This window comes from Varanus komodoensis, unplaced genomic scaffold (assembly GCF_004798865.1).
Source record: "Varanus komodoensis strain SLA01 unplaced genomic scaffold, ASM479886v1 scaffold11, whole genome shotgun sequence".
NCBI classification, from domain to species: Eukaryota; Metazoa; Chordata; class Lepidosauria; order Squamata; family Varanidae; genus Varanus; species Varanus komodoensis.
This window is the reverse complement of record NW_025335317.1, coordinates 883,662-910,022: the sequence shown is the minus strand read 5'-3', so window position 1 is coordinate 910,022 and position 26,361 is coordinate 883,662. Positions and strand designations below refer to the sequence as shown.

Genomic DNA, 26,361 nt, shown 5'->3' with positions numbered 1-26,361 from the left:
AATGGAGAGGCGGCCGGCGAGGGGCAGGGAGGCTGCTGGGCCAGCCGGACGGCAGCCTGGGTCCGGGAGCGCACGCCCCTCGCTGGGCCGCTTCCGGAGGGGAAACACGACCCCCTCCGCAATAGGCGGGCCACCCACCGGCAGCTCCTGGGGCCCCCTGCCATGGGCCCCCTGCGCGTTGACCTCGCCCACCCCGCCTGGACTACTGCCGGCTCCGGCTTTCCACGGCCACTTGCATCGTGTGAGCCCCCTGCCCCACCTGACGGGATGTGTGGGCAGCCTGGACGGTCCTCTACTTGTTACGCTTCCATGTCTTTCCACTGCTGCTGCCATATTTTTAATTTCTGCAAAACTTCCATTAAACATTGCGATATTGCGTTTTTCCTCTGGAAGGAACCCATGGTGCTTCCAGAGATCTATTTTACCCTCACAGTGGCAACTCTGTGTGGTAGATCAGGCTAAGAAGAGTTGGCACAGCTGCCGGGCGTCCGGCTGGAAGCGCCTTCCGGGGCTCAGAATCTTCCACTCCCACGTGGGAGCCACCCGTGCGCCGATACCGCGTCATCCCAGATCCCCCGACAATTTCTCCCCAGGGTTTCAGGCTGGCGAGGCGTGGCCAGGGCTGCAGTTTTGCGCATCCTTGAATTTTAGCCGCGGGCAGGAGCCACTCACTCATGGCCGCAGGCCCTTGAGGCTGTGCCTGAGCTGGCCTCCCACCATCTCGGGGCCCACGGCCTCCGACGGGCAAGCAGTCCGAAAGCTCTGCTTCTCCTGTTAAGCGGCAGTTTCAGCGACCGGCAGAAAGGGGGCATTTGCACTCCCGCCAAGCAGATCTCTTACAGATCCCTTTGAGGAAACGAGCAGGGCCACGGATCCCGAGGACTTGAAAAAGGGCGTTTTGTTCATGCCGGGGACTTTCCAATAGTAGGGTGCAGCGTGACTGGCACGCTTCCGTAAATGAGCCTTTTGCCTGACAAAGGGCTAATGCACATGACCGGCTTAAGTAAGACTTCCTCTCGTGTGTGCGTGCGTGTGGGGTGGTTCTGATAGGTGCGAGTACGGCAAAATGCTTCACTTCTGCCATGCGTCCCAGCATGTAGCGCGTGTGCAGGACCTCAGCCAGGTGGTCAGTCCTGCGCCTCACGTGGTCCCTCGCTCGTCTGTCTGAGCGATCTTGCGGACAAGGCGGGCTGGGCTGCAGGTCCTTCCCCAGGCCGGGCTCCGCAGCTGGGGCCGCGCTTTCAGGAACGGCCTGTCTCCCCACGCTTCCCTTCCTGCTTTCCATATTTCATGACACCAAGCCTTGTCCATATGCACCTGCATGTTGGCAAGGAATTTCATTTTGCAGTTCATTTGTGGTTTTGTTTGGGCAAAGGGTCTTTCTTTATCCAGAAGCTGCGCTGTAGCATCTCGTAAGTTGCTCCGTGGGCTGCGACTGTTTCGATGCACCTGGAGAGCCCCCCGCTCAATGCTGCAGGGAGCACAGGCAGCACCCCACCCCACGCAGCGCTGCGGGATGGCAAATGCTGCCTTGGGGCACATGTGTGGGACCCAGAGCGAGTGGCCCTCCTGACGGGAGCAGGCATGAGGGGAGCGAGAGCAGGGCCTGCTTCAGCAAGCCAGGGGCCAGAAGGTCACTGCAAGGGCTGCGGGGGGGGGGGAGGCGAGGAGGGGAGAGGGGCAGGGCACAGTTCGCAGTGCGTGAGCTGCGCTCCGTCAGCTTGTTCGGGAGGAAATGCCCAGGGGATCGATGTCGCCCGTTCTCCACGCCCCCAGAAGCAGGGGGGAGGCTGACCACGCAGGGCCGGCGGCAGCAGCACCCGGCCGCTCCCAAGGGCAACCGGCCAGCTCACGCAGGGAGCCGATGGCCCTGCCTGGGGCCGAGGCCCGGGGCCGCTCCCGAACCGGTGTGGGTGCCACGTGGCATTTGCGGTGGCTTGCCTACTCGTGGCGCCGCTTTGAGGTCACCATTCAGTGCTGATTGTCCTCTGGACTGGAAGGTCGTGTCCTTAGTGCTTCCCATCAGTAAAATGGGCACAAGGTGTTCCAGAATGCTGCCGCGCTTGCTTTCCTAGGCACGGATTTCCTTCCCTGAGTTGTGGATTTTCAGCCAGGTGCTTGCCGTGAATCCCCCCAGGAACACAGCTGAGGGATGCTGCCACCTCCCTGGCACCTGGCCACCTGGCCGCTGCCTCGGTCTGTGAGGCCAGCAGCCCCCCGCTCCTTCTAGCCAGCGCCTGCTTCCCGGCAGCCCCACCCTCAGGCGCTCCCCTGGCCCTTAGGCGCACCTGCTCCACCTTCCGCCCGAAGCCCCTCGGGTCCCCACGGCTGCCACCGCGCCTCCCTCGCGCCTGCTCTTCCGCTTGCACCTAAGCACCTTCCCGCTCGTCCGCCTGCTTCCGACGGGCCTCGCTTCCACTGCCTGCACCTTTCCGGTTGGCCTCCTCCTGGCCCAAGCACTGGCACTGCACCCCGGAGCTGCACGGCCCCCACAGAAGCCCTGACCTCCCATGACCCAGGCGCTGTGCTCATGAGAACGTGGCTCACGATGGCACTGGGGCTCTTGGCACCCGCCTCACCCTGCTGCCTCCGGTTCCACCTGTGAGCCATGGAAGAGGCAGCCCGAAACACCCTTCCTGGGGTGAGTCCTGCTGGACTCTGTGTGAAGCAGGTGTGCACGGCAGACGCCCGAGTGCACCTACCTGCCCACAGGTGCTGTGGAGAGCCCCAGGACACAGTCCCTCCCTTGACGTCATCTGCTTGCCTGCACCGCGTCCCTCTGGCAGCACAAAGGCACCTCCTCTCTGCGCCCCTTGCAGGCCTTGTCTCGGCATCACGTGCCTGCAGCAGGGCCCTGCCTCGTCCTCATTTCATGCAGGTGCAGTGCCTGCCCACAGCCCTGCACGAAGGTCTGAACTGGTGAGAGCCACTTTCTGAGATAGTTTTCCTGAAAATTGGGATGAAAACCTCATAAATGAGTGCAGGAGGTCCACAGACAGCGGCATCATGCCCTGATCCACTGGAAAATGGAAGAAGGGGTGCGCAGCCCCGCCCCCATCCTGCCCACCCCATTGATCGCTGAGTCCTCAGCCTGCAGGACCCCCACTCGGCCCATGCAGCTCGCCCAGGATGCTCTGTGTCCAGTCAGGGGTGCGCCCGCCGGCATGAAGCGGCTGCTCCACCCGGATGGGGGCGCGGCGAGAGGATAGCTCTAGTGCCGCTCTGTCGTGTTCAGAGGAGACCGGCCAGGGTGCTTCCAGCCCGTCTGAGCACCCCACCTTCAGGGCCCTCTGGCATTGCAGGACTTGCCAAGTGTGTTGCTCAGGCTGCAAGGAGCTGCCACCTGAGGCCTTGGATTGGGGCAGGCAGGCAGGCAGGCAGGCAGGCAGGCGGTGCATCAGAGGGTGTTTGGACTTCTCTCGATCTTCACCTTGCTGCGGCCTTGTGACGGTCTGTGGCTCTTGGGAGCTGGAAAGGCCCTGGCTGGAGTCCTTTGCGTGGCTCCCCCAGGCACGGGCCAGGGGTCTCCGGTCATCAAAGAGAAGGCATCTGTCTGTCTGTCTGTCTGTCACTCCCCCCACACAAACACCATGAGACCCGGACACTAAGAAACACGGCCTGCCTCCTAAGGGGCGACGGGCTTTGCACCAGGCAGTTCCTGGCTTGCACCAACTACTGCGTCTGTGTGGCTGAAGCGGAAAACGATCCTCCAGTCGCCAGGGCAGGCACCCCAGACCGGCACGCAGTTTCGCAGTCGGTGCAGTCAAAGGCAGGAGGACTTGGGAAAGCGCCAGTCAGGCCAGCCTGAGGGCTTCTCCTCTCCACCGGCCATGGGGCAGACCCCTCGAAGGAGGGGGCGGGCCCATCTTTCAGGCCTTGCTCAGGGGCAGGCCAGTAGGGCCACCCCCGGCAGCAGTACGCGTTCTCGGGAGGCCTGCCGGGGCCATGCATGCCTGGCCCCCAGTGGGGCGGAGTTGCACCCCGTGGCCGTGCCCCTCGGCCAAGCCCTGCTGCCCCAAGGCACCTGCCACGAGCACACGCTCTTCAGACAGCGGGAGAGCTGGGCAAGGGGCTACGCCAGCTGCATCGGGCCGGGCCAGAGAGCAGGCCCCCAGGCACCCTCCCTGGGGGCCTTCAGAAGGGAGGGCGGGAAGCAGGCGCCCTCGTGCTGGGAGCGTGTGGGCACATGCGCTGCCCATGTGGGAAGCTGCGCGAACCAGCCCGGCATCCGAAGGCCCTCGGGAGGCTCCCGCCTGCGCCGTCCCGGGCCTTGGTGCCCACTGGCTCCCCGCCCGGCCTGCGTTCCCAAAGGCCCTCCCTGCGCCTGCCCGTCGTGTCCGAAGGGGAGGCAGGCTGCCTGCACGGAGGGGGGCGAGGAGCGGGGCAGGGGGCAGAAAGCGCCTCCTCGCCCCGCCCCACTGCCCCGGAACGGTTTCCGGCCCCACTTGGGAGCACTCTCGGCGGATCCATCTGGTTCCATGAGTGAGGAAAGTTCATTTCAGACCCAGCTTGATGTTCCCAGGTGGCAGTTTAACTCGAACATCTCAATCTGTACGCTGTTTTCCAATCAGGCACTGAGCAACCGAAAAGCAGGAGCCATTAGCATTCAGAGTTGTGTGCTAGCAGTAATGAGAGGAAGCGCAAAGCCTGGAAATTAGGAATGCAAACTCCGAGTGGCGGGGGATGATGGGGCGGGGGGTGATTTTGCCACCGTGCGACCAGGATCCAGTCTCTGGATTAATGGTGCCATTACCCAAGGAAGGGCTGCTGATAATGCTCATTCTTAAAAATGTCTTTGCTGGCAATTAAATGGCTGCAGCTATTGATTGCTATTGATTTTATGTCCCTCCCAATTTGCATAATCTGTTAAAGATGAATGATTCATGATGTGTTTATTATGGGGATGGGCAGAGTTGGTTTTGGCAGGAGGGGGAGACGGGTGTGGGGATGGACACACGCACTTTCCGGGCAGGAGAATGTGTGTCACTTCCCACCCTGCCAAGGCCCAAAGCCAGAAAATTGGGGCGGGGGGGGGGATAGATTAGCAGTCTCGCCGCAATGATGGGGTGAGGTTTGGGGTTTAGGGAAGCAGCTGGGGACTCTCTGGGGAGGGCTCAAAGACCAAATCTGGCCCAGGGGAGAAAAGGAAAAGCAATTCTAGCTACAACCAGCCAAAACATGACAGAAACAAGCAGCTCCACATTTCCTCTGACCCCCTTCTTGGATGCTGGCAGGAAAACCTCGGAGGAGTCCGGGCTCGGGATCGAAACCATCCCTCCTGCCTGCCTCTGGACAGAATAGGGAGGCCGAAAGAGCCCGCGTGTGGCAGAGCTGCCCTGCGGAACTGGAACCGCCCAGCTGTGCCTGGCAGGAGCTGCCGGACACGTCCGTGCAGGCCTTTCCATGAGGCAAATGCACATCCTGCGGCTTCCCAGGATGGATTTCAATGCAGATACAATGGCTCCTCTTTGAGCAAAAAGTTGAATGGAATTTAATAAAGCAACCCCCCCCCCAAGAAAACCAGTGGGGGGAATTGCTTTGCCCACCCATGACTTGCTTCTGAATTCCACCTAACATGAATTTGGAGGCGAATTTGGAGGGGCCTGTTTGGGCAAAACATCGTCTGAAGGAAGCTAAAGGTCTGTCCAAAAGCTTGGGCCGTTTCACCACCCGCTGGGGCGGAGGGGGCGGGTTCCCATGTGCCCAATGAAGTGGTGGAGGGGAACCCTTCAGTATGGGCCCCTGCGTGCGTCGCACCCCCCTCCCTGCACCCACTTTTGACCTTTGGGGATCTGGACTGCCTCCCAGGCCAGACCCTGCTTGCCTGTACCATGCGCTGAAATACTCCTGTGATTTCAAAGCTGGGTGAACCGATTGAGATCAAGTTTATGTGGAAATGCTTTCATCTGCTTCCTGAAAAATGGGGTAAATTTGACCACTGAGCCATGCCGAGTATTATGCATGCTGTTTCTTTCTTACAAGCAGGCTTTGCATCTCTGTGTCTTGCAGCCAGTCCCCTGCACACTTTTCCTGTGTCACCTAGAGAGGGGATGCCTTTACAGTGCTCCCGGATCTTATGGCAGCTCCAGAATACATTGCAGGAGTCGGTGGGGCTCACTCCCAGGAAAGTGGGGGTAGGATTGCCAGTAAATATGCAAGTAAAAGCAGACGGATACTGGACGATGTGTCTAAAACTCAGATGCCCTTTGCTGATAGGTCAAAGCAAGGCTGGGTAGTTACGGGAGAATTTGTTTTCATGGCCAATACTCACTGGTCAGAAATGGTCAGGCTGATTCTTTATCACCATTGAAAACCCTTCTTCAGCTCAGAATTTCTGGAGGAGGTGCTGGCTGAACTTCCAATGCAACTTGTTTCTAGCTACATCAGTTCCTATGTTTTAATAACACTGTAGCTGGTTTATGAAGAGTCCTGATTGTAACCATGTTACAATTTTGTTAAATAAGGGAGAGTGTTGACATTCTATCTATTTTTACACTCTTTCGTCCATTGTTTGCTTATCTGTGCTGTATTCTGGGGAGCTGTGGGGTGTCCATCCGCCCCACGTACTTGTTGGAACTTGGGAAGTTCCAGGAGAAAGGCTGGCCCAGCAGCCAACGTCCGGGGAAAGCAAAGGGCCTCACTGAAAATTCTCTAGAATTGAAAAGATATGCAAAGAAGTTTGTGCCTCTTCAGGTGAAATACCAAAAGTGGTTTCCAAAACAGGACATATTTCAATTACTTGTTGTTCAAGGAGTTAATACAATGCTAACAGTCAAAAAACCTGCACGGTGAAAGTCTTCTCTGGGTACAGGCAGCGCTGAGTGTGCCGGAGCAGCACCGGCTGGGTTGTCCGGTTGATTTGCAGAAGGCGAAGGTGCCGAGAGGGAGGGATCCCCTCCTGGGAGGCTGAACCCGCTGCTGGCCTCCAGCAGCGCTGCAGCGTGGCCCTGGGGGCACCTGGGCGGGGCGGGGGGAGGTTCTCAGGAGACACGTTGACTGGATCACCTACCAAAAACACCTTAAATGTGATTAGCAGTGTGATCCCTTCCCAAGAGCATGGATCCTCAAGCTACGGCCCAGGGGCCAGATCCGGCCCACCACGGCCACTCATCTGGCTGCCTCGGAGGCTTTCCATGGGCCAGGCGCACGCGCCACGCATGCACGCCACCACCCGTCTTGCCCCGCGCATGGGGAGGCAGCGGCAGCTTGCTCACGAGGAGATCATTTTGGGCTCACATGGAGAAGATGATCTCAAGCGAGCAAGCCACTGCATTGCTGCGCGTGCCTGCCCCCACCTTGCCTCACCCCCCCTCGCCACGCATACCCCCCTCGCCTCGCGCACCCCCCCGCCTCAGCGCGCACGCCCCCCTCCCACACCAGCCCCTGCGCCCAGCACTGCCTTTCTGGCCCGCACCCAACACCAGCACCTTGCAACTGGCCCCCTGGTGAAAACGTTTGAGGGCCCCTGCCCAAGAGCACCGATGGACTCAGTGCTACGTACTTCTGCGTAATATGTGTGGGATTCCCCTCTGCGTTTTGTAAAATTAAAATATAGAAATAAGTGCCAGCCAAGCGCCCACCACTCTGTCCTCCGGCCAGAAGTGTGCGGCATGCGTGCCAAAGACACAAAATCGGGTGTGCCCACCAGCGAGGATGCTCACCCGCGTGTCCTGAGCAGCGGGGCAGCCACGAGGCCTCTGCCAGCCCTGCGGCACCAGTGGCCAGCCGGAGCAAGGCAGGTGGCGCCACGTGCAGGGAGGCGGGGAAATGCTCCTCCACACATGTCGCTCGGATCAGGCCGTGGCAGAAAACCAGGCTGGAGGAATGGCTTCCCCCTGTTCCCACTCCGTGCCGTCTCTGTCCTCGGGCCTTTCTGCCTCCAAAAAGACATGACCCTACAGATAAAAGGATGTAAATTTAGGAAAGCTAGGGTGTTTCTGGAATATTTGGTCCACGGATGGATCTTCCAGTGAAAGGAGGACCCTGTCAGGATCTGCAGTGGCACCGCCGGCCGCGGAGTCCCCCTGCCGGGGGAACGAGCCGCACCCCCCCATGTGCCTGGCCAAGGCAGGCAGGCGTGTCGCGGGCGCTTCTCATGATGGTTTGCAATACTGTGCCTCGCTGATTTCTCTCTTCCCTGCTTCTCTTCCCTGCTCTTTCTCTATTAAGCCCTTGAGAAGTGAGAAATGCCTTGCCTTCCAAGTGATGCCTTGCCTTCCAAGCCCTGATAGATATTAGAGAGAGAAAAGGGATGAGATGGGGTTGATCTTCCTGAAAGCCTGACAAGGAAGATCAGCCTTGAGCAGCTTCGCGGCGCGGGGACAAATCACGTCTGGGCTCCTAAGCCTCCCTGGCTTTGCAGGGCCGGGCTGCCCGCTGCCCCCCTCCCTGGGGCTCTAGCCAGCCGCTCAGGCTGAAGTCTGCCGCTGGGGCCAGGCAGGGAGGAAATCCAGGCTGGCCTGGCCCGCCGCTGCCGCCGCAACTCACGCAGCCTCTTTTACCAGAGATTGGGGCTTCACTTATGCCTCACACCTGAAAAATGCTGTGCTTTGGAAGGGATTAGAGCTGAAAAATTTCAGCACTTCAGAAAAGAAAAGAGCATGGAAGGAACTGCAGAGCCCTGCGTGCCCGAGGGCTGTGTTTTGGGCTGTGCAAACACGGTTCGCTTTGACCTGTGACGCGCCTTTTCCGTCCCCGCGGCTACCTGAGAGCCCCTTGCTCCTTGGATGAGATGCCAAAATCCAGCCGTTGCACCAGTTCAGCTTCCCTGGAGGGCTCCTGGAGCCACGACGGGTTCGCCTGGGTCCCGGAAGCCCCCAGAAGACTGGGAGACGGCAGGTCCTGACAGCCGGGGGGCGCTGGACCTCGCAGCTTTCCTGCATCGCCCTGGAGGGAAGCCAGTGGAACGGTGGCCACTGCGCTGGGGGGGGAGGTGTCCTGTGGGCACTGGGGGAGGACTGTGGTGGAGGGGAGGATGGGGAGCCCCTGTGTGGAGGCGTGGGGCAAGCGGGACCTGGAGCACGGTGGGGTGTGCCTGGGACAGGCAGGGCAGCCATGGCGGGGGTGTCGATGCTGCAAAAGGGCAACCAGAAAAGTAACAGCAAAGGGTGAGGCCTTTCCACCTTTTGAAAAGCTAGCAGGGACCAGGTTTTAAAAAGAAATAGTTGGCAGCCATGGGCCACCCTTCCAGTGAAGGCAGAAGGGGAAGGTGCAAAAGCAACCCTGCGACTGGACATGAAGAAACCGAAAGCCGTGACTCGGGGAGGATGCCGTACAACGTTAAGGCCAGCGATGGAGCAGCTGGAATCAGCTCAGTCACCCGTTCGAGAGGCTGCAGCCACGAAATTCCAAGAAGACCGAGACCGGAAAGGGCAGCACTGAGGGAGCCAAAAAGGCCATGAAGGATGTTTCCCTGGAGACAGACCTTCCACCCTGTTGCGCTGCTGATCCCGATGGCTCGGTGTGAAAGCCGGGCAGTGAAGAAAGCTGGCGGGAGGAAAACTCGTGCGTTCGAAACACGGTCCCGGAGGAGAGTGTTGTGACTCCCTGGAGCAACAGAAAGGCCGGCGAGGGGATCCTGGATCAAGTCAAGCCAGAGCTTTCCCAAGAAGCAAACATGACAACACTGAGATGCTCGGACACATCATGGGATGGCACTGAAGGATGCCCTGGAGAAGGCAGCCGTGCTGGGGAGAGGAGCAGAGGAAGAGCAAACACACAGGAAGCCGCAGCCCGGAGTCTGCAAGAGCCAAAAGCTGGAAGGGATTAAAGATGAGGGACCAGGCCGTTGGGAGGGCATTCATTCCCAGGGTTGCCATCCGTTGGAGACAGCCCGGCAGCACATCACAGCCACAACCGTGGGCCACCCCAGCAAGGTGCCCCTCCGGCCAGCATGGACAGCAGCAGGTCAGGCAGGAACACGCAGCAGTGGCTCCCAGAAGGAGCGCCGACGCCACTGCTACCCCGGAGGCGTCTTGCAGCTAGTCTGCCTCCGCATCGCTCGAGGATTTTTCTGCTCAGTGATAGAAGGAGAGAGGGAAAACTTGGATGGGCTGCGAACTGAAGGCAGCATCTTCTGGGCACTGTGTGCAGTTCGGTGATGAGGCAGGGCGCTTGTGCACCAACGGCCTGTCCAGAAGCACACAGCTCCTTGCCTTTAAAAAGAAACACATGTTCTGCACTAGGAGACCTCAGCATCCCCAAGCCATTCTGAGTTCCCTGAAAGACCAGCTAGAGAGTCGTTTGAGTGCCGCGTGCTTCTCTTTAGCTGAAAGTCCCCCTGATACTGAATATGAAAACGGCCGCAGCTGTGCTTCCTCTGAGAGTTAAGCTTGTCAGCAAAGCTCTCCTGAACCAGGCTTGGAAAATAAGTCAGGCTTTATAAGCCCTGGAATTTTTCTCACCTTTGGATTAAAGCTTCTGCTCCAGATTTCTCCTACTGAAAGTAAAGAAGCCACGTGAGTGGCTTCCCCTGTGAGCAAAGGTGGCAGCAACTCAGACTGCTTGGCTTAGAGAAAAGGTAAGAGAAGGAGAGAGACTGAGCCCGCTGATATTATGCTTGGTGTACAGAAGGTGGGGAGGAGGTGTTTTTCTCCCTTCCCTGTAACACCCAAACCCGAAGGGCCACCCCGTGAAGAGATTCAGGACTGGCCAAAGGGAGGCCCTCTTCACACACGGCAGAGGTCAGCCGCAGAATTCACTGCCACAGGAGGTGGTGATGGCACCTGTTTAAGGGGAACAGGTTGACTTGGCAAGAGCTCCTGAGTTCCCCGGGATTCCCGAGCTAAGGTGGAGGCCCCTTTGAAAGCGCGTTCCTCTCTAGCGAATGCACGCACGTGCCATGTTGGTGATGGTCATGCACTTCTCTCCCCCTCTTAATCCTCTTGTGAGGAAAGCCAAGGCGGCTTGCGTAGCTGCGTGTCATCCTCACTGGGGCCGGAACCCAGATCCCCTGGGTCCCCCGCCCGAGCCTCTCGCCTCCACGCCGCTCGGGCTTATCCGTGCTCATTGCCGCCGCCGTGGGAGACTCTCTCAGTATGAGCATGCATTTTGGTAAGGATGGAAGCAAACGGCAATTTACACAGGCGTACAGTAGTCTGAACGCTTCAGGAAGCAGACGCACAGTGGGACCCCGCTGCCCGTCGACAGGGCTGCCTGCATCGCAGGGACAGTGTGGGCAGCCCGCACCTGGGGGCCGCGGAGAGGCGGGGAGCGGGAGGAAGGTTACGGAAGCAGGCACGCTGGCCCGAGGGTGGGGTCCCTTGGTGCAGACGGGATTTGCTCCTGAGCAAGCCGTTAGGGCCCCAGCCCACTCCCGTGCGAATCGTGCCCACCGGACGAAGGGCGCGGGGCTCCTGCACGTGGCTGAGCACCCGGGGGGCACAGGGTCTGCTGTTCTGCATTTGTCTCCATGAAAGAAGCGCAGCGGCCCCGTCCCGCAGGGGGGGACCTGCGGTGCTTCTCCACGTGCGAGGAGGCCCGTTGCCCGTGAAGCGCCTGCCGCTCGCTTGCCAGTGCGCTGCTGGCAACACGTCGCAGCCAGCATTGCTGCTGCCTCTGCCAAAGCGCCCCCTTCTTGCGCCCGGGGTCGCGCAGCAGTGTGGCATCTGCTGTCAGAGATCCAGGCCCCTCCCGCCTCCCAGCCTGGTGTGGAGCTGCTCAGGTGTTCAAGGCAGGCATGTGCGTCATCTGTTTGCTCTACTCGCAAAAGCTCTGTAAGGCAGGTCAGTGTCATCTCCCTCCATTGTGGGTCAGCCTTGCAAGCAAAGTTGCTCCCGTTGCTTTAGACGAAAGGACTCATCGTCCTGTGCCACCTGGGGCTGATGGAGACTGCAGTCCAAAGCATCTGCAGGGACCCGGGCTAGAGGGGGTGGCCATGGACGTCTTGCCTGCAGCCCCCTAGCGAGTCCAGGGCCGCAGCTGACGTCCGCTTTCCCTCCTTTTCTCCCCGTTAGGTCGTGACATGGCAAGCACCACCCTGCCTGGCTACCCACCCCACGTTCCACCCACCGGACAGGGCAGCTACCCCACCTCAACTCTGGCAGGAATGGTGCCTGGTAAGTCCTTCCTCGCGTCGCGCGCTCGCTCGGGGTTGTTTCAGTGGCGATCGGCAGGAGAACCGTGTGCCGGACTCCCGGGTTTGCCTTGCTACAGGGCGCTTCAGTAAGCCTCCCGCAGCTGGCTCAGCTTCGCTTGCATCATTCTGCATTTGAAATTGGCCCCTGTGACCCCCTCGATCCGGCTTGATCTCGTCGCACTTTTGACACCACGAAGCTCGTTCTGGAAGTAGCCTTGCATGACTGTGATGCCCTGCAGCTCCCAGGCAATTTTGTCGTGGGGTGTCGCAGGATGTCGTGTCGCCCCAGTGCTCCCGAAAACCGTCTCTGTGAAGCAACTGGGCCCAGTGAGGAGGAGGATTGGGGCGAGCCCTGAGAATCCTGAGACTAAATCCCTGATAAGACAGTTGGGCAGCTCGCGGGCACCGGAACCGGGGGCTTGCTGTGAGGGCGCTCCCGGATCCACCGCTGTCGCAATGAGGAGTGCCTGCGACCACCTCCCCTGCGGGTCAACGGCACCCCCTCCTGGGCAGGGGCAGCCCAGCCCCGCCGTCCATTCATTGGTAGCCGTGGGGCAGCTCCCTCTGGCCGTTGGCATATGCAGCCCTGAACAACTGGGGCCAAGTCCCCTGGCTGGTTGCCTCCCCAGTGGAGACCCGTGTCACTGAGGGCCATCGGAGGGAGGCCTGTGGGGTGTAAATGGCCACCTGGACACTGCCCGGAAGCAGGCTTCTTGCAGGGTGGTCTCCCCCACCCCAGTATTCGGAAAGCACCCCCTGGGGTGAGTTTCAGATGCCTGATCAGGCTTTACCTGATCGGTTGTGGTGCCATGGTTGTTAATTCGTGTGTGCCGTTGCAGGTTCTAAGCAGTGTTTCAACTGGATCACTTCTGTATTTATTATAGTGTGCTGTAATGTTGGACTTATAAAGCTCTTTCAGATAGATGTGTTCGCATCGTGTAAGCGGCTATAGGAACCAATACCATCGAGAAAGGTGTGCCGGCTCGGTGCAGTGGCGACTCTCGCAGGCCGCTCATAGTTGAGCTGCGCAATTGCTGCGGCTCACGCACGGCAGGGAGCACATCGTGCTTCTGTGAGCTTGGAGAAGTGCCCCCCCCCCCCGCGAAGGGCAAGCGGCTGATGCCCGGGGGTGGGCCAGGAAGCCGAGCTTGGTACTCCCGGCAAACCGAGGCGAGAGCCACGCTCAGAGCTGCCTTGAAGGGTGCTCCCCTCCCTGGGGGCTGGAGGGGAAGCAGCGTCTGCCGCCCCCACCGCTGCCTGCACACGTGCTCCGCGTGTGCATTTGCAGAGCATGAAAAGAAGACGTGCAGGGAGCGAACGCTGCCAAAATGCCAGAAGTCTCGCCCAAAGAAAACCACATCTGGGCCGGGCAGCCCCATAGCTCTCCCGCCCGTTTGTTACAGTTTTGTTTGTTTAATGAGCTCTTCGGCCACCTTTCATGGCAAGGCCCTTCCAGAGTGGCTTCCAGGGGATAATGAGGTTTACAGGCACAGCAGAGGTATTATGCCTCAGAAGGATTTCTAGCCCAGGCACCCACCCGGCGGCCTGCGCTTTACCCACCCACCTCTGCTCTCCTGCTGTGTGTGTGTGTCCACAAAGGTTTTTCTGGCAATTGTGCCCCTTTCACACCACTGGCCTCTTGGACAGTCGGATGCCTTTGTCAGTGAAACTTTGCTGTGATGCCAGGCGGTTCTGACAGAGAAGGGGCTCCTGGGGAAGGCTTTCACCGCTCTCTCACCCTGCTTCTTCCATGGAGCTTGCCCGGGATCCAGGGATCACAAGCTGCTGTGAGTGATGGCTGCTTATCTGTTTCATCCCTCTTTCCCCTTAACACAGGGAATGTGTTCAGGAGAAAAAACCGGGGCAGCTGCACAAAACCTTCTGGGGGCTCTGCCAGGGGTCCTCCCCACGCCCGGATGCACCCTGCTCCCATCTGCACAAGCTCCGGCTCTGCATTGTTGCTGAGAAGGGGGCATCTGGAAAGGGAGATCTTGGGATCTTTTCCACTCCCAGCAGGGATATAAAGGCCTGGAAAGGAGCTCGGGGAAAGTCCCTTCTCCGAAGCCAGAGAAGGCTGCCTGGTGCTGCTTCCTTCCCACCCTTGGTCTCTTCACTAGAAATAACAGCAAAGCCATGCCCGGCCTCTGAGCCGGGGGGCCGCTAGGGCAGCCCGGGCCACCCTGAAGCCTCGGAAGGGATGCAGAGGCACCTTCTCGAGCTCATTGGCCAGCATGTCCCCTGTCTATTTCCCTATATCGACAACATTTGTACACCACCACCAAGACGAAAATCTCTGGGTGCCTTTCAGTTAACAAAGATGAAAACCATTTAAAAACAAAGTAGGACACAGACTCGTAACGTCAAAAGTAGCGTAAAATATGGTGTCCAAACAGGAAGCCCCTGCCATTCGGAAGCGGGACCTGGGCAGGCCGGGCCTGGCATGCCCACAGGCCCTGTCGTGTTTGGATGTGGGCGTCCCCCGGGGCTGGCGTTCTGCCTCGGAGCCACAGGCACTGCAGGAAAACCCCGGGACCAGCAGAGAACAGGCGCGAGCTGCGAAGGGAGCAGTTAAACAGAATCCAGTGCTGATGAGGAAATTACATGTGTTTCATTAGTGATCGGGGAAGGAGATAGCTCAGTTCCTCTTGGTCACAGTTGAGCTCAAAAGCTCATTATCCTGCAGCACGTTTCCTTTCACTCCTCGTCAATAAACACCTTTCACACCCGCTGCTTCTCCCTCCCTGGCTCCCCTTGACTGCTCTGCAGAGAGAGCGAGAGAGCGCCTCTTTCTCCTCCACCTGCACTTCAGAGCCACTGCAACAGTTGAGGGCGACAAATGCGGACGGAGAGCAGGGAGCACCCGAGGCGTCTTTCTGCAGAAGCAAGCGGCTTTGCCGTGGGGAGCAGCTGTCCGTCTGCTGGGGCTGAGCTTCTCCGGGACGCAGGCGTGGCCAACCCTTCGCGCTGCAGGGCCAAGTCCAGCCGCAGGGAAGCACATGGGGCCACATCCGGGATGAGGCATGAGCACAAGGAGGCCCGGCCAGAATCGCCGGCCGGCTCTGGCTTAAAGATGCCTCTGCTGCTGGGGAGGCTGTAAGGGAGACATGCCAGCCTTTTGGAAGGATGAGACGGGCGACACCGGGCGGCCACTCTGGGCACAGGCCGTGCAGTCCGTAGCCCAGCCTCACGGGGCAATGCGTATTCGGAAATCCCAGGCAGCTTCTCTCCTTCCAGTCCAAACTGGCCCCCGCGCCCTGACGCACATGCCACCAACGTCCCGTCTCACCCACAAGCGCATCACCTCCAGACGCCAGATGTGAAATCCGGGCGGGGGATCCTGTGGGAAGGGGGGGTTCTGGCTGTGGGCATCAGGTGGCACCAGAGACAACGAGGGCACCGGAGGAGCAGCGGGCCAGGGCGATGCTGCCCCGCCTCGGCAGAGAAGCCCCACTTCGCGCCGCCCCTCGGAGCGCTGCCCGCGAGTGACTCACCGCCCTTTCCTCTTTCCAGGGAGCGAGTTCTCAGGAAACCCCTACAGCCACCCTCAGTACACAACCTACAACGAGGCCTGGAGGTTCAGCAACCCTGCCTTGCTCAGTGAGTATCTCCTCCTCCGACCTGCTGTGCCCCCACCCCCCGCCCCCGCCCGTTGTCCCCTCATCTTCTTCCCCCACTCGACTCATCTCTGTGCTGCTGGAGAGGGAGGGGCACAGCCTGGGGAGGCGGTCCAGAGGGGCCGGGCTCCCTCTCCCTGGCTGGGCCCAGGGCCCGGTTCCACGGTGGACAGCCGGGGACGGCCTGAGCCTTCTCTCCAGCCGACCGCTCAAGGGGACAGCCCGGCCGGGGCTGCCCGGCCCGGCCCACCGCACATGAGAGCCTGCACATCTGGCGCAACGGAGGAGCCTGTTGCTTCGTGCCCGTCATGCCAGCTGTGGCCGGGGGCATCCTCAGGACCCCTCCGCCACACATCTGGGTGCACACGCAGGCACCTGCACACAGCCATGGGGTGTAGCGGGGGCCCTCGGACCTTCGCAGAAGAGTGGCTCATGCCCACCCGAAGAGCCTCTGTGTCCCCCATTCCCCCCACCGAGAAGGGGTCTCCAGAGGCTGTGAGGGGGAGGGGCCGTGAAATGTTCTGTTGCCGCCTCAGCCCCCTATGGGAAAATAGGTGAGGACTTCAGGGGAGGCCACAAGCCACAGGCGCTGGCCTCCTATCTGGGGAGCCTTCTGCCTCGATTGCTCAGATCTCCATCACGGAACAATGACAGGCAGGGCCATTAAGTGCCCATCCTCCGTGTCCCCCATTCCAGCTGTTAGAGGAACAAAGAGCCATTGTTGACTTTTCAGAGAACTTGAAATGGTTCAGAAAAGGAATTTTTTCCTGTAGAGTACATGAATCCTGTAGGTGTTTTCTGATAAGCAGGTGTCGTAGGTTTTTGTAGTGTTGCAAGAGTCAGAGAAACCTGCTTGCCTGGAAGCAACAGTGGTGCCCCAGAGTGTGTGTGAACCGCGTGGGGAGCGATGCGGGGATCCTGCGGTTCTCTTGAAGCCAGGCTGCCCTGGCCACGGGCCACAGTTCAGTGGAACAGGCGGCGCGTTGCCCCAGCCGCGACCCCGAGCAACTCCGGGGAGGGCTGTGGAAGAGCGACTGCCAAGCCACTTGCCGCTCTCCGCATCACACACTTGTGATGTGGTTCGTCGACCGCCATGGCATCCTCGCCCACCCTGTGGGCCGGCGGGATTCACCCCGCTGCCCTCCCGGCGGCCCCTGGGGCACCTCCTCACCTGCCCCTCCCAGGCCGACTGCGGGGCCAGCTTGCCCAACAGGCCACGGTGGCTCATTCTGGCTCCGGGCCTCCTGGCCAGACTCCCCAGCTGTGGCTTCCTGGGCTCGCACACCTCGGTGGGGGAAGAGGCCCTCAGCTCATCTGTGGGCGACTGCTGGGCCACCTGGCCATGGCGGGCCTCGCAAGCAAGCCGTTCCACTCTGGCCCAGGCCACGTGGCAAGCCACGGCAGGGGTGTGCAGCAGAGGAGGAAGCAGCCCCCGTGGCCTCTCGGTCAAGGGGCTCCTGGGACGCAGCAGCATCTCCGGGCTGGCCAAGCTTGGACTCCACACATGCTCACCCTTTGCCTCCGGTTCTTCTCCGCATTTGGTGCGTGGCAGGCGCACAGATGTGCCCCGAGGTGCAGGCAGGAGTGCTGGAGAGGGACGCCTGGGGCACCTCTGGAGCAAAGCCGGCTCAGCACGGCTAAGGAGAGCTGTGCTGCCTGCACACACGCTGCCCGAGGGCCCAGTGAGGAGCCCGCTAGCCCTCCGGTGGCCCCTGTGTGCGGCGTGTCCTCTGAGGCTGTTGCTCCGCGTGTCTCAGCGATACGTTCGCGTGCGGCACCAAGGAGTTCCCTTCCGGTGCTCAGAGCCACCCGGAGAGTTGCGGCCCCCTCCTGCCCCCGGGCAGAGTCCCCCGCCCCCCGCGTGCCTGCGCCGTGTTGTGACTCCCACGCGTCCACGGGCCCAGTGGCACGTGGCCACCCCTGGGGTTTCGCTTCACCTGGCCACCCATGGCCACGGGCAGAGGCCGCCGTGGGGCCTCAGTCCCACAAGCGTGTCTGGATCAGGCCCGCGGTGCTGGCCTCCGCCGTGCCCTTGCTGCCTTCGGAGGCCTCCGCTGCTTACGGAGCCATTCATCCTAATACAGAACAGATCTGAGATGAGAGGCTGCAGCTCTCTAGGGGCTCTTCCCATTAGTTGCATCTCTTTTCTGCATCTGATTAGCCCCTCGCTTCTGCAAAGTTTACGCTGTAAGCACTTTAGGAATGGGAGTGTGTTGAGCATTTGTTTTTTGGGCAAACTGACTGTGCAAACAAGAAGTCCACCTCCAGGAACGTCTTTCTGGCAAGCGGTGGGGTCTTGGGGGCTTCTCGGGGAAGCTCTTCTACATACCCTTCTGCTCTCACAAAACTCAGCAGCCGGCTAGTTCCTCTCTCCCATCCTGTGAAGTGGAGCAGCTGCTGTAGCCCCGTGATGTGGCTGGAAAGCCACAGGAAGAGGCTGGGCAGGCGCTCACCCAGCAGGTGTGGGTGAAATGGACTTGGCCTCGAGTCCCGGCTCGGCCTCTGGCCCCAGTTCCCCCAGCTGTAAGAGGTAAATTGACTCTCAGGGCTGCCGTGGGGATGCGTGAATCAAGGATCAGGCAGCATGTTTAACACTGGAGCTGATCAGGAATTACTTTTACTCATCATTTTCCATAATGAAAATAATTCATTATTATTGTCATTATGGGTCCAATAACTGCAGACCCAGGTCATTCTCAGGTGGAACCAAGCAGATCTTTTCCATGCCCCCTAAAACTAATTGGCTCAATGTATCTGCCAATCGCGTATCATAAGCCTGCTGCTGTTCCCACAATGTGGGTAACGGGCATCCCCGGCTCCCCCTCCGCACTGCGATTCCCACATGGGAAGTCCCACAGAATCATCCTTCTGGGGCACTGTAACCAAACGCTTCGTCCAAATGCCTCCAACATGAGCCTTCTGCCTCTTATAGTCTTTTTCCAGCACTGTAAGCCAAAAGGCGCCCAGGCACTAAAGTACCCCATAATCTCCATAGGGATACTTGTGTAGGTACTTTTGTACCCCAACCAATAGGCCCCAAACAAAGAGATGGGGGTGGGGGCTCAATACAGATTGTCTTGTGTGTGCTTTTTTGAGATGTGATTCTTGGCTAAAACCTCCAGCAGCAGAAATAAAATCCATTCAGAGACAACCTTGCTCTGATGGGCCAAATTATTCTTTTGCAGAGAAAAGGTCAATAGGCCAAGTGCCGTTATGCAGATTTTAATGATCTGCACAACCTCCAGAAGGATGAAACCTTGAATTCCCTGTGCTCGCTGAGAACAGAAAGCCATCCTCATATCGATCGAAAGCTCTGATGGGGAAATGTCAGCCAGAGCAGAGGCGTTTCATATGCAGCGTTTTATTTGCCTCGGGCACTTTTGGCTGGGGTCAAAAATGATCCCAAATGCAACTAATGCTAGTTGTTTGTTAAGGCAGGATGTTAAATAGGCAGGATGTATTACCTTGGTGTTATTTTAGTTTGTGCTCTTCTGCTCTTTTACTGCAAAAATTGGAACCTCATAAAATAAAAGCCAATTTCTGTGGACAAATTTTCCATCCATCCATCCACCCATGTGTGAAACTGCCCAGTTTATTCAGAGATGCCATCAGTTTAATAAGCAGTTTCCACAGCCACCTTTTTAGCTTTCTTTTCAAGTCATCCACCTTTCCCCCTCCTGAGTTTTACATCCCTGAATATTTTACAGGGTACAAAGACATTTAGTTCTTCCTGTGCACAAATATGGCACAATTTCAAACAGCAAATCACTACTTATCACCGCTGCCCTGTTCTCCAAAGCAGAGAAAGGCTGAGGATTCTAGAATTACGATGGGTTGGATCATAGACCTTCCTTCTCCAGGAAAAACTGTTTATTGTTTTCACAGAAGCCAGTGGGAAAATGAAAGAGCGCATCTTTGTGGCTCCACAGCTCCTCTGCAATCTGCTCTTCATCCTTCCCAAATTTCCCTTGGAAGTTATGGGGACCAGCCAAAACCCCACAAAAGCTAAGGAGGGAGGGAGGAATCTGTACCGGTTGCTTCTGCTGCCCCTGCCAGCCAGCTGCACCCCAGCTCCTCTGCAGGCTTGCGCAGCGCGGGGGGAGCCCAGCTCGGGAGGTGTGCGGCCAGCAAGGAGACAAGCCGGCAGTGATTCCATCTGGCATAGGCTCGCCACGCGCACCGGTCGGGGCATCGTGAGGCCGTGTCCCAAACAGCAAGCCAATAAAAGGTTACATGGTGGGCCAGCGGGGCCCCAGTGAACAGCCCAGTTCCAGAGAGGCGGTTGCGTCTGTGAGGGGGCTTCTCAGATTCCTGTTGAGAGTGTGTACAAGTCAGGGGTGTTACACACGCTTCCTAGACCAGGGCAGGGCAGACTTCAGACTGGAACATCCACTTCAGTATTTTTACTAAATCCCAAGCGCACCGAGTGGGCCGAGGCGAGCGTGTCGGGGGACTGGTGCCCCTGAGGACTGGCGTCAGGGTTATGCATTCTTTCCCACAGCATCCATTCCTGGTTCCCCACCTGCAGCCGCCACGTCCTTTTTCAGCAACCCACTTCAGGGAGGAAGGAAGAGCACTTCAGTTGTTGCTAAACTGAAGTTAAAAAGAAACCCTTGGTGATCTCCTGCAACCCCCTGGAGATCGACCCCCAGATCCCAGTGCTCCTTCTTCCCATCCTTGCTCCGGATGATCCTACTGCGCATAACCGAATTGGAATCCCGGGCACCGGCCAGTGCGGGAAAGCCACGCCTGCCTCCCCAGCACCAGGAGAGGTGGCCTGTGTCCAGGGGATCCACACCGAAATGGCCCACGCTGCCTGCTCTGTCCTCTCCACTGGCTCCCGCGAAGCCCCCGTGCCCAGCTTTCTTCCTCCAGCTCCTTTTGACACGTCTTCTCCTTCCCCCTTCCCCCGTCCGTCCGTCCGTCCGTCCATCCTTCTTTCTTATTTTATTTTACTGTATGTCCTTTCAATCAGTCCATTCTTCTCCTGTGTTAACTTTCAGGTTCCCCTTATTATTATAGTGCCACATCCCGGGGCTCCGCACCTCCCACTGCTGCCGCTGCCTATGACCGCCACTAGTTATCACGGAAGCCACATGAAACTGCAGGGCGACAGCCTCCACATTGTCCCTGTCTGATGGACATTCTGCACCACGGGGAAGGACGAAGAGACCCTCTCCGCTTCTCTCCCTCACCTTTTCACCCCACCCTCCTCTTTAAGACTGCAGAACATGCTAGAGTGTCATCGTTTTGCGACTGTCCGATTGAACGCGCTTGCCCCTCGACCCGAACTCGGCCGCCCACCGGACGACGGCAGAGGCAGCTCTGCTTTGCTGCTGCGGCTGCTGCTGCTGCCGCGGCTGCTGCTAGGGCCGCGCAGGACTCCAGACCTCCCGGCCCGGCTTGTTCTGAGCCCCGTGAGCCCTCCGCTCCTCCCCGAGGCGCCCCTGGCCTCTGGTCGCGAGAGGCGGAGGCACCTGAGCAAGGCCGTCCGCACGGTCTCTGGGGAGTGGTGTGGGCAGGAAGCTGCAAAGGCCAAGCCTGCGGGTGACTCTTGGTTCCCTCCAGGTAGGATCTCTTGGGAAGCACACACCAGAATGGTCAAGCAGAGTTTCCGGAAGCCGCAGGGAGCCACCGGGCTCGGTCTAGCAGAGGGAGAAGGACCCCGAGTCGTTCTCTCTGTGTTCTACAAGGTTCTGTTGCGTGACCCATTCCCTCCCAGTTCTCCATAGGTTGGTTGAAGGAGTTAGGCCTTTCTTTCCTCACGTTTCCTTTCCTCGGAAGATTGGCTGCACCCATCCAGCATGTGATAAGCTCACAGGCTGAAGTTTTGCAACAAGCCACACACAGTCAGAGTCATGTCAGACAGGAGGATGGAGTGATGTCACACAACCAATGGGGAAAATGAAGAACTGTATAAATACATTTATAAATATAACTGTTTTTAATGCTTTGTCCTGAAGGTCTGTAAAAAGGAGGGAAAAAAGAACACGTCCCCAGTTTTCTAAAAAAACAAAAACAAAAACAAGAGGTCTTGGCAAAAGCAAGTGGAATGATCACCTGGCCCATGTGGCAGGCATACTCTTCCGAAGAGTAATTCTCCCCTTTCATTCCTGGGTATCCCCTTTTTCCATTATGCACTGGACTGTACCGGTGTGGCAGATGGGAGTGCGAGTGCAGTCTGTGGGGAGCTGCCCCCACGGTGCACATCTCAGGCAAGAGTTAGGCAGGAAAAGGGTTAAGTCGTCGGCTACAAGTGCACAACGTGTCTTTAACCATGGGCCGGCCAGCAGAAATAGACGGCTTGTTGCTGCAGGGTAGGAGTGCTGTGGGCAGGTGACACCAAACCCCGAGATTTCCAGATCCCCCGGAATCGCTTCTTGGTTTTCTAGGCTTCCGTTCTCGCCATGCATTGGGTCTGGATGGAGCTGGGGGTTCTCTTTTATCCTCGGAGTGGTGGCATTTGGAAGTAAGGGGCACACACACACAAACCAGGTCTCGGTCTTTGATGGTCATGCTTGTTCCTATGTTTTAACCGTGTCGGCTCAGCAGCTTCCCTGCTCGCGGGACTCTTCATCCCCTTGTTTCTGCCTGGGGACAAATGAAGCACAGCTTGGATTCCTGAGAATTTCACTGGACTGATTTCACCATTCTTGTCTTTGTGGACTCACAGTTGAAGCGTGCAGTGAGTGCTCTTAGGGGTGGGTGAACGAGTGTGGCTGGAGCTTGCCAAGATCCTCCGAGCCTCCCCTTGCTGCTCGCCTGTTCTCAATTTGCACTTGCGTCTGTGATCGATCTTCATTTTGTGTCAATGGAGAAATCGCACAGAATGAACAACAGTCAAGCATGAACTTGTGCATAAGAATCCCGAAGTTGGGCAAATTTCCAAAGCTGCTGAATTTCCTGCTATACAGGGGAAGCACGGGCGTTTTGAAAAGTAGTGCATTTGGAAATTTGTGCAAAGTGGAATGTGCTGGTTTGAGCCAAGTGCATACGAGTTCGAGGATCTGAGAACGTTCTGGCAGATGCATTCGCCTGCCCGTGGGGAGGGGGTGGCCGGCAAAGAGCATGCTGCACGTCTCCTGAGCAGCAGAGGAATCCTCCTACGTCCCTGAGTGCTCCAAAGAGGACTGCGGCGTGAGCGGGCCTGAATCTTGGTGCCCTGCATTACTCTCCGCCCTTGCGGATGGCACCCACTTAAGCTCCATCTAGCTTTTCTCCTCTTGCTACAACACTAGGAAATAACCTGTTGTTAAAATTGAATAATTTATGCAAACTCTAAAATGCCAGAGTCAAAATAAAAAATGCAGATGGGGCAAATTTTATGCAAAGCAGAGACATCTGTATTAATTGTGTTGGTTTACAAACGTCAGCTTGGCTCCAGCATCTCCTCCTGCCAGTGGGAAAGTATGACCTGACTCTCAAGGGGGGAAAGAGCAGGCCAGTCACACCCTCTCCCTTCTACGAATTGCCAACAGTGTGCAGAAATAAGAGATGGCTGTAGTGAAGGGCACCCTCTTGCTTTGCAGGCATCTTCCACGGGTTTCCAAAGCACCTTGTCAGCCAGGAGCCCTTTCACCTTTTTGCATTTCTCTGCTTATCCCAGAGAATGGGCCAGTTTCTATTAATTCGTGTATATTTAAGAAGATTCGGCAACTGTTTGCTTGAGGCATGGCTGCTTGCGAGGGCAAGTGTTGGCATTCCAGAGTGCCGGAGTCTCTCACACCCACTTGCACAGGTGCCAGGCAATGCTGCCACAATCCCCACAGTAGAAATAGCACGTAGGAAAATCCTTGTGTAAAGACCGCTGCTGTTTTCTCTCTCCCAGAGCACACACAGAAGCGGTGGGCCATCAGGAGCCATTTCAGTGTCTGCTCTAATTCCCTTATCCAAAATTCAGTTTTTTTCAGGTTTACGTTTAAGCCACGCTTATGCTTATTATGTCATACTGTGTTCAAAGAAATGAACACTTAAAATTGCCCACTGACAAGCATTAAATGCAATCTCTAAACCAGGAACCAAAATCAGCAACTGGGCCAGGTGCGATGGGTCAAGTCTCAGCACATCTGTGAAGAGAGCACTTAGCTGCTCCTAGTCTTGGCCATCCTGGGGAGACAAGAGCGCAAGAAGGCCGACACGGCGCACTTGCTTAAATGCTCTGGTCCCGCAAACACAAATAAAAGGGGCATAATACGGCCTTTTATTCATTGTCTCCCATTTAGCTGGTAGAAAAGGGGAGTGCGTGTGGCTCAGTTGGAGACGTGTGATGGTAGAGGACACTGCGCAAACCGTGCTTTGGCCTGGCACGGTCCTGCGGCGAGGAAGCGGTTCTGCCTGAGACGCCCTGTGCAGGGAAAGGGCCGGGCCTCCGTCTCCGCCAGCGCCCCTCCTCAAGTGCCACCCGCGAGCGTGTCCAGCGCACTTGCCAAAGACCTCCCTGCACTGGCCCCGGCTGCTCTGAGCCGTGGCTGGGGAACGGCATCGTGAGACAGGATTACAGCGAAGTTTCTCTGCTCGGGGATTCTGTGACGGCATTATGCAGGCGACAACCACCACTGCTCAACTAGATTTCACCGGGACTGGACTGTGCTGAAAATGCAGAAATTCTATCCATTAATTAATACTTTGTTATTTGCGGGGGGGAAATGGCTGCTTTGTAGGGAGGTGATGTGTGTAATGTGAAGGCAATTCCTCTTGTATATAAGCCCATTCTGCATCTTCATCATGCTAGTGATTGAAACCGGCTCACCTCATCGTGTAGATAAAGAACGCGCTGTCTGTACTGCTCAAATCGCATTGTGCTCACTGAAAGCAAAGCTCTGTGTTCAATAAAGCACAGCACAAATTCAGAATCTGTGGGAACCACTCAGCCTGACAAGGCCTTTTTCGTGGCAACTTCCAGTAGTGCGTGCACGTGTGTGTGTGTGTGTGTGTGTGTGTGTGTGTGTGTGTGTGTGTGTGTTTCACCACATTTTTAAGCCTAAAGAAAAGATAAAATGCAGGGAAAGAAAAACGCACAAAAATGAACGAAAGATATCTATGCAAAAGGAAAAAATGAAAATATGCTGGTGTCTTTTGTACCTCTGCCCAGGTATCCCGCTTCTTCCACTTTTGCTGCCATAACGTCTTCCTCCATTGCTCTTCCTTTGGTTTGCTCCCCTCCCGCAGAGGGCTGCCGGATGGCCACCCACCGAAACAGGTGGACTCAGAACTGGGGCTGTTCCCCCCTCACCTTTGCTGGGGCACCTCGTGCCTCCTCTGGCTCCCTGCTTGCCCAGCGCCCCTTGGCGTCCTCTCGTCATGGTACTGGCTGGGAGCTTGGACACCCTTGGGAGGAAATCTTGGGGAAGAAAGACCCTTCTGCCAACGCTGCCCTCTGCCTCCTTCTTCCTGTCACTCGCCGTCTTGTGCTTTCCTTTCTTCTACTGGCCTCTTTTTCTTCATTTCCTCCCATAGTATAATACGTTTCTAAAGTCCTCTAGTTCACTCGAGTGGGGAAGAGTTGATGGCGTTGACTTTTCCATGTTCAGAGAAATGGGACTACAGGCTCACGCCTCCTTGGCCAACACGTCTCCTCGCGAGTCTGCCTAAGGACCGGTCACATAAAGGGCGCAGAGCGATGGGATGGGATTTCCGCTACAACAGAACCTTTTGCCACCTGTAAATGTTCTTTAAGCAACTTTAGTGGTGATGAGCCCTTAGGCTGACAGGTCGGTTGCATGTTTTCTCAGCCATGGATAGTAAACATGGAAATACAGAGGAAGATTCTGAGTTAATCACAGACCGATGTGAAGATATTAAACAGAAAAAGCGGGCAAATAAGACTCTCATTTCCTCTTGACTCTTCCTTTAAAAAGGGTGAACTGTCTTCCCTTTATTGAACTGTCTCTCCAAAGTCAGTACCCGCCCTCAGCACAGGGTCCCTCGCGGCAGTGTGCAAGGCACACTTCCCTTGAGGAAACCGCAGGCCAGGCCAGCCGCGGTCACAGGGCCAAGCCGTGACCGGCCGGGTTCCAGCTATGCGTGTTTCCACACACACAAGCAAAAATGGCCTCTGGTACAAGGCCATTCTGTCCATCCAGGCAGCCTTCCAGACCTCTGTGCCAAGGACTTGGTTATCCTTCACTTTGTTTGTCGGTTTGGGTTCTTTTTGGCAGGTAAATAAAAAAATTGAAGTCAGACTGTGGCATTAAAAACATTACTCCTCTCTTCTCTCTTTCTGTCTCTCCCCCTCTCCTGCCCCCCCCCCCCCCGGCACCTTCTCCCTCTCTCTCTGCTTGCGTCTGTCTTCTTTTCATGGATTCAGCTTTGAGATGTCCAGGATAATGGGAAGCAGAATCCATTATGTTCAGGGATGCCGATCCTCAACTTTTTCTCATAGATAACATGGCTGCCTTTTTTTGCTTTGGCTTTTTAAAAATTAAGATTCTGCTCCCACGTAGATGCAGTGGAGGTGGCTTACCTGGATTTCAGCAAGGCCTTTGACAAAGTGCCCCGTGATGTCCTGGTTGAGAAACTGAGGAATGTGGGGATAGATCAAGCCCTGTCCGGTGGATAGGGCATGGCTGACTGACCGAAAGCAGAGGGTCACCATTAGTGGGGAAGCAAGCCCCCGAGGAGACAGAGGCGAAAAGCACGCACAATGCCAACCATGCCAAGGTGAGGCTTGCT

The 26,361-nt window shown here is 57.4% G+C and overlaps 1 protein-coding gene across 1 annotated transcript in view; it reads left to right on the top strand.

Moving 5' to 3' along the window:
- PAX2 (paired box 2) overlaps positions 1–20,770 on the top strand; it is a 109,668-nt gene extending 88,898 nt beyond the window's left edge. Inside the window, 3 exon segments of the mRNA XM_044420186.1 lie at positions 11,955–12,056; positions 15,587–15,673; positions 20,694–20,770. Coding sequence (XP_044276121.1) covers positions 11,955–12,056; positions 15,587–15,673; positions 20,694–20,770 — 266 coding nt within the window.
- Positions 20,771–26,361: the final 5,591 nt, after the last annotated feature.